Genomic DNA, 7,797 nt, shown 5'->3' on the forward strand with positions numbered 1-7,797 from the left:
AACTCATTGGTCAACCTAAATAACAATTCGCCAGTTGATTGGCTACTATCCCTTCGCCTTCGCTCCGCCCTTTCCCTGGCACCCTCTTCCGCCTCCTTCCTGGCCCCCCTGTAGCGTGCGCGTGACCAGAGAAGCTTAGCCCCTCCCTTTCCTCTTGCCTCCACCACTTCCGCCCTGGAAAACATTTCTCACCCATGATTGGCAGAAACGTTTAAGCGCATGCGCACTGAGAGGATCCCGGTCAAAATCGCTTGCAAAATTGCTTAAAACGCAAATTCTAACAATGGGATCTAGCAGCCGTAGTGACTGGTCCCGAAAAAAACCAATTTTGAGGTCTAATTCGATTGTGACGCAGTTGAAATTAGCTTCTCCCCAATGCCCTCGCTTTTACGCTTCCGTCCTGACGCAAACGTGCGGCCGCCTTCCGCACTGCGGGCTTGTCCTTGGCCCTGCCCTAGTCAGTTTCCTGAGGCATGCGCAGTTGCCTTTCCGTCAATTCCTGCGCTGGGCGTACGTCAAGATGGCGACGTCCGTATTAAACACCCTCCTGAGGCGGCTTCCTATGCGCTCGCTCTTCCGAGGTGTCCACAGAGTTCAGGTAACTCCTCGAAGGACATTTTGCACAACCCCAAGTTGGTTATACCTTCTTTAGGTCGTCGCTCCACTGTCAGGAATCCACGAGTGGAGACCTTTCCACGGGCTGATGTCTTGTCTCTAGGCAGTACTTCCTGCAACCCCCTCCCATACACAGTGCGTTTTCTAATTCCCAGCCGAAGACTAAGCGCCAGGGCTAGGTGTCATCCTTTTTCCAAAATAGAATCTAAGTAAAATAACTAAGTGATTGAATTGACCCCCGTCCACTCACGGTCATGTATAACCAGCTTCTGTTTTTTTTTTTTTTTTTAAATCATTCAGGGATCAGGCTAATCTTCTCTGAATCGTTGCAGTTTTACCATAACATATGTGCTCCCCAAGAGAGCGCCACAATCAAGTCTTAACTATGCAGGTGGTGTCTAAATCTGTGTTGCCCTGGAATGTACTGAGGGAAATTGGGGGTCCTAATTTCTACCAACCTTGCTATGTCCCAATAATGTCAAGATGTATTCTTATTACCTGAGGACAGTTTCTCGGCTTTTTTTTTTTTTTTAATCAGTTTTCTGTCGGAATTAGAAGAGCTTACCCGTTTTTCCCCAGTCTTATGTACTCACCTCTCTGAGGTTCTTGGTGGGGCACGGTGAGATAGGAAGGCTTGCCCAGCTGCCACTCCCTTAAGTGGAACTGAAGAGTAGTGACAGAGGTCAACACAGAGTTAATAACAGCCTTGGTAGTTTTAAAGCTAGCGTTAGGACTCAAATTTGTTCTGCCCTGTGGAATGTTGGCCTTCAGCTTTTATGAAACTGGGCAACTCAGTGACTTGATTGATTTGGAGACTAACCTGTCTTTTGCATCCCCTCCCCACCACACATCTTACTTCCAAGAACCTAGCCATCCCTTCTCTTACTTTGTTCTTCCACCAGACTCAATTCATTTCCAAAAAGCACAAATACCTTTTATGTGCCAGATTTTTTGTCTTCTGAAATAAGATTGTTTTCCAGGCATATATTCCCCAACTTAGCTTTTCTTTTAGGATCCAGTTGTAGAAAAGAAGAGTAGTTGTTGGTTTATGTCAGTTTAAACCCAACAACAATACTTAACATACATATGTATTCCTGTTATATTCCATTAATGCAATATGTGTGCATTCCCCCTCTTTCCAAAGTGTGATAAGCAAAACAATTGAGTGCTTTCCCTGAATTCATTCTTTTATTTTTTTCTTCTTGTTTATAGGTTCCCCTCCAGACTCTCTGCACCAAAGCTCTTTCTGAGGAAAAGTCTTTGCCCCCGGTTCCCATTTCTCCTTATGAGAATGAGCCCTGGAAATATCTGGAATCAGAAGGTACCTCTAAATGGGGAAAGGGAGGATCAGGAAGGATTTGAGATAAGTGGACAGAGCCACCCACTACACTCCCACCCAGGAATAACTTGTATGATTTTTCATTTCAGAATACCAGGAGCGATATGGTTCTTGCCCCATCTGGGCTGACTACCGCCGCAACCACAAAGGTGGTGTACCCCCACAGCGTACTCGGAAAACATGTATTGTAAGTTTCTGAGAATGGAATGTGGAGTAGGGATAGAGGCCACAGTGACAGTAACAGCAGCACTTTTTCTGACAGAGATTTGAACATCCTTAATCACCAGTTTTTTTCTCTCTACAGCGTGGGAATAAAGTTGCTGGGAATCCCTGCCCCATCTGCCGAGATCACAAGTTGCATGTTGACTTTAGGGTAAGGAGAATCTTTTGTTTTTATGGTAAGAAAAATAAAGATTTCGAGCTCCTTTGTAGTGCCAAGGAGATTACCGTAGGTGCCCCACATTTCTTCATATCCTAGAGCCCCTGCAGTTTACTTTGTAGTAACTGTTTCTGGCACTATAAAAAACATCCCTCTCTCCAGCCTTTTACCTTCTACTATGGGTTGTACTGAAAAGTTTTATCCCATGCCTCTGAAATTGTCTAAATTGGCAGGTAAAAGAAATGGCTATTTCTTTTTTTTTTTTGGCTTTGCTCTTTCAGTTTGAGAAATGACTATTCTATGAGAGAGCAGTATTCAAAGATACTCGTTTGTATTCTGTATATTTATTAGCAAGTATATTGGCCCACTTTCTTTTTCTTTTTTTTTTTTTTTTTTTTTGCGACGGAGTCTCACACTGTTGCCCAGGCTGGAGTGCAATAGGACAATCTCAGCTCACTGTCACCTCTGCCTCCCGGGTTCAAGTGATTCTCCTGCCTTAGCTTCCCAAGTAGCTGGGATTACAGGCACCCACTACCACGCCCGGCTAATTTTTTGTATTTTTAGTAGAGACGGGGTTTCACTATTTTGGCCAGGCTGGTCTCAAACTCCTGACCTCGTGATATGTCTGCCTTGGCCTCCCACAGTGCTGGGATTACAGGTATGAGCCATTGTGCCCAGCCCTGGCCCATTTTCTTCTTGAGGTTTTCTTTATTTCATTATCAGTGTTCAGTGGCATGCTGGGACCTGGGGCTGGAGAGCAGATAAATGAAGCAAGATAGAATCTAGTATTTTTCTTTTTTTTTTTTTTTTCAAAGATCAGGTTTTGCCATGATGGCCAGGTTGGTCTTGAACTCCTGACCTCAGGTGATCCACCCACCTCAGCCTCCCAAAGTACTAGGATTACAGGTGTGAGCCACTGCACCTGGCCGAGTCTAGTATTTTTCGAAAAGGCTTCAGTATGTGAGAAGGACAGGATTTGCTCCTTAAAGACTAAATATTATATTGGCTGGGTGTAGTGGCTCACACCTGTAATCCCAGCAGTTTGGGAGGCCGAGGCGGGCGGATCACCTCAGGTCAGGAGGTAGAGACCAGACTGGCCAACATGGCAAAACCCCGTTTCTGCTAGAAATACAAAAACATTAGCTGGACATGGTGGTGGGTGCCTGTAATCCCAGCTTCTAGGGAGGTTAAGGGATGAGAATTGCTGGAACCTGGGAGTTGGAGGTTGCAGTGATCCAAGAGCACACCATTGCACTCCAGCTTGGGCAACAGAGTGAGACTCTGTCTCAAAAAAAAAAAAAAAAAAAACCTCAGCATGCTATTAAGTACATTAGTTATTTAGACACACACATTACAATATCATTTTCTGGGTGATTTCTGGTACTTCCAATGACCAGCCCCAGTCTTTCACCTGAAGGCTGACTTTAGAACTTAACCTCTGCAGGCCGGGAACAGTGGCTCATGCCTATAATCCCAACACTTTGGGAGGCTGAGGTGGGTGGACCATGAGGTCAGGAGTTCAAGAACAGCCTAGCTAAGATGGTGAAACCCTGTCTCTACTAAAAATACAAAACATTATCTGGGCATGGTGGCAGGCGCTTGTAGTCCCAGCTACTCGGGAGGCTGAGGCAGAGAATTGCTTGAACCCGGGAGGCAGAGATTGCAGTCAGCCAACATCGTGCCACTGCACTCCAGCCTGGTGACAGAGCAAGACTCCATCTCAAAAAAAAAAAAAAGAACTTAACCTCTGCATAAGAAACTTCTGTGGAAGCACAGTGACATACAGAATATGGGATGTTCAAGGATGGATTCAGTGAATTGATGAAGCCAAACTGGGACATGAAGGAAGATAGTATCTGGAGAGCTATGGAGGGGTGAAGATCATCCATGTGGGTGTGTAGGGATTTTGTGCTTTCAGTGTCCAAAGGTTTTTCTGCTCTCCCTGCCTGTTTCCTCATGTTTCTCTACCACTCTCCCCGACAGAACGTGAAGCTCTTGGAACAGTTTGTCTGCGCCCATACGGGTATCATCTTCCATGCTCCATACACAGGTTAGCCCATCATCCCTGCACCACCAGGGTGCTTTTCCTTGTGACATGCCTTATTTATGCAATTGGTCAATAGGTATTTGTTCAATGGCTCTTAATTATAGCCTAGAAGGTCTAGCTGAACCTTTTGGAAATCGTGGCTTAGTAGGGGCTAAAGCAGTTAAGTGTGGACAATAGAAAAAGACAAGTACAGCTGGGTGTGGGGGCTCATGCCTATAATCCTAGCACTTTGGGAGGCCAAGGTAGGTGGATCACCTGAGGTTGGGAGTTCGAGACCAGCCTGACCAACATGGAGAAACCCCATCTCTACTAAAAATACAAAATTAGCCAGGTGTGGTAGCACATGCCTGTAATCCCAGCTACTCATGAGGCTGAGGCAGGAGAAACGCTTGAACCCAGGAAACAGAGGTTGCAGTGAGCCATGGTCTTGCCATTGTACTCTAGCCTGGGCAACAAGAGTGAAACTCCATTTCAAAAAAAAGAAAAGAAAAAAAACGACAAGTACTTCTGTAAGCAGACTATCTAAATTTATTTCTTAAATGATGAATGGTGATTAATTCCTTTCTATAGGGTCGTTTTATTTTTACAAAAGATTCTTCACAAATTGTCACAGAAGTTATTTTATATCATTGTCAATTCAATTAGATTTCCAAACTTGGAATCATAAATTTAACAATTCAGGAGTATATCTATTCCCTAACTATAGCCATAGGGAAATCTGGCCCCCTGCCATGTCCATTTGTTTTTTATTGTCTACAGTTGCTCCCAGGCTACAGTGGCAGAGTTGAGTAGCTGAGACAGAGACCACAGGACCTGCAGAGTTTAAAATATTTACTGTATGACTCTAGACAGAACTGCAGCCTTCACTTCCTGGGTTCAAGCAATTTTCCTGCCTCAGCTTCCTGAATAGCTGGGATTACAGGCACGTACCACTGTGCCTGGCTAATTTTTTTTTTTTTAGTAGAGACAGGTTTTCATCATTTTGGCCAGTCTGATCTTGAACTCCTGACCTCAAGTGATCCTCCTGCCTCAGTTCCCCCAAATGCTGGGATTATAGGCATGAGACACTGCGCCTGGCCTTGCAGAGTAAATAATCTCCTTAATCCACCATTATTGGGGGTGGCAGTACAATCAGTGTTCAGTTTGTCAGAGTTTCTTAGAGTCAAGCTGTTAAAGACGGAAGGGACTATTATTGTTACTTTCTCAATTGCTTTCCCCAACTCTGAAATCTCTTCTCCCTTTATTGAATCTTTCTCTGTGGATTGTTTAACTCAATCCTCTAACTAACCATACTTGCCCTTTAAATTGTGTTCTGCTCCCTGTCTTGGAGGCTTTACCATTAAATAGCTTCTCTGTAGTGGCTAGACCCTCCTAAATCTTTATCCCAGCTCTCCCAGATATAGGGGAGATTCTTTCCATTCAGCAGATGGGGAAACTGAGTTCCATGGAGGCGTCAGGTGAAAGGGGTCATTAGGTAAAGCCAAGCTTTCCAAATCTAGCCCTCTGTCACTATATGGAAGCAATTGTGTTCTGTTATTTACTGTGCCTTAAAGAACAAGTTATCCTTTTTCTCCCCACAGGAGTCTGTATGAGGCAGCATAAGAGGTTGACCCAGGCCATCCAGAAAGCCAGGGATCTTGGTGAGCATGAGACGGGGCACATGGCAGTTTTGTTAGGTATAAGGAAGATGACTTAGGGCTGGAGGATGGATATAAATGCTCACACCTGTTCAAGATGGTAGCACCCAGCATGTTCTTCCTGAGTCTCTTCTGACATTCCATTGTCCCAAGTCTCTTACTTTATCATTTCCCTGTCTCCTTGTTCTTTGTTTTTCCATTCCTTTCCCTTCTGTTTTACAACTGCTGGTCTCAATACCATATCAAGATTATAGGAAGATCTTTATATAAATGTCTGGCCCTGGACTACATGGCACTGTTGCATGAGTTAATAAAAGGTATACCCCTTTGTCGGAGCAGATGCAGCTTCATAGTCCTGGTGTAGGGTTGCACAGCTTTGTAAGCAAGAGCCCAGGCAGTATGTCAGCCCACACTTGCCCTCTGGGCCAGTTAACTGTTTGCATTATACAATATGCATAAATGTACCCAGTGGTTCTGACTGGTCCCTCCCTTTATTATCCTTTTTCTTGCTTTCTTAATCTAAACCACCCTCCTCATTTCCCTCTTAACTTTCTTTTCTTTTTTAATCCTTTAGGTCTCCTCAGTTACCACATCCCCCAGGTTGAACCGCGGGACCTTGACTTCAGTACCTCTCATGGGGCTGTGAGTGCTACCCTGCCAGCCCCCACCCTGATCTCAGGGAAGCCCTGGTACCCGTGGTACAACTGGAAACAGCCACCAGAGAGAGAATTGTCTCGCCTTCGCCGGCTCTACCAGGGTCATCTCCGAGAAGAGAGTGGCCCCCCACCTGAGTCAATGCCCAAGGTGCCCCCTACAGCATCAGCAGAAGCCTCCTCCACTGGGCAGATAGGCCCCCAGAATGCTCTGTAGGAGCCATAGACTGGGAAGAGAGGCCTGGCATGGTGGCTTATGCCTGTAATTCCAGCACTTTGGGAAGCCAAGGTGGGCAGATCACTTGAGTCCAGGAGTTCGAGACCAGCCTGGGCACCATGGTGAAACCCCATCTCTACCAAAAATTACAAAAATTAGCTGGGTATGGTGGCGCACACCTGTAGTCCCAGCTATTGGGGAGGTTAAGGTGGGAGGATTGCTTCAGCCCAGGAGGCGGAGGTTTTAATCGCATCCCTGCACTCCAGCCTGGGTGACAGAGCCAGACCCTGTCTCAAAAAAAGAAAAAGACTAGGGAAGAGAGCCAGGTCTAGGAGATATGCATAGGTTTACATAATGGGATATCACCCCGAATAGTCTTTTGTGGCCAAGGACAGATCCAGGGAATAAATGAATGTTGCTGATAGGGATAAATCTGAGGCTGAGGGAGGGCAGTACAGATGTGTATGGGAAACCCCAGCCCCTATATATGGCAAATAGATGGGCTGGACTAAACGTTGCTGTTTCAGACTTCTGCCAACTCAGCTTTTCCACAATAAAGCTTTCTCCTGTCTCTGGTTTGCTTTGGGCTGTTTCAGATAAACGCCATTAGTGGGGAGCGATGTTCTTCATATAAGCAAATTGGGTGGTGCTGCGGGGGGGGTGGTGAGTGTTGGGCTTAAGCCAGCCTTGCCAGTAACGCCGGGGACCAGAAACCGGGGATGGGCAGTTGTGTCACTCTGTCAAGATGCCTGTTGTGGGCCCCACTCCACATTAACAGCGTGGCCCACTGTTCACTGAGGGCTAAAAGGTTGGACAGTGAGACACTGGGCCAAGGAAGATAGGTCACGACGGCACTCAACTGCCATGGGATGCAGGGATGGGAAGGAGTGGCATTGCTAGGGACATAGCT

The 7,797-nt window shown here is 45.9% G+C and overlaps 1 protein-coding gene across 1 annotated transcript; it reads left to right on the forward strand.

Moving 5' to 3' along the window:
* Positions 1 to 501: 501 nt before the first annotated feature.
* On the forward strand, positions 502 to 7,458 carry MRPS18B (mitochondrial ribosomal protein S18B). Its single transcript, XM_002746309.6, has 7 exons — positions 502 to 598; positions 1,828 to 1,936; positions 2,044 to 2,141; positions 2,259 to 2,327; positions 4,317 to 4,383; positions 5,961 to 6,020; positions 6,592 to 7,458. Exons 1-7 carry the CDS (start codon positions 521 to 523, stop codon positions 6,885 to 6,887), a joined length of 777 nt encoding a protein of 258 aa, XP_002746355.4. The 5' UTR covers positions 502 to 520; the 3' UTR covers positions 6,888 to 7,458.
* Positions 7,459 to 7,797: the final 339 nt, after the last annotated feature.

The sequence above is a fragment of the Callithrix jacchus genome, chromosome 4, assembly GCF_049354715.1.
Source record: "Callithrix jacchus isolate 240 chromosome 4, calJac240_pri, whole genome shotgun sequence".
Lineage (NCBI taxonomy): Eukaryota > Metazoa > Chordata > Mammalia > Primates > Cebidae > Callithrix > Callithrix jacchus.

Coding starts and splice junctions, on each gene's coding strand:
- MRPS18B (XM_002746309.6), top strand. CDS start 521: ATGGCGACGTCCGTATTAAACACCCTCCTGAGGCGGCTTCCTATGCGC. Junction 4,384..5,960: donor CTTCCATGCTCCATACACAG/GTTAGCCCATCA, acceptor TTCTCCCCACAG/GAGTCTGTATGAGGCAGCAT. Junction 6,021..6,591: donor CCAGAAAGCCAGGGATCTTG/GTGAGCATGAGA, acceptor TTAATCCTTTAG/GTCTCCTCAGTTACCACATC.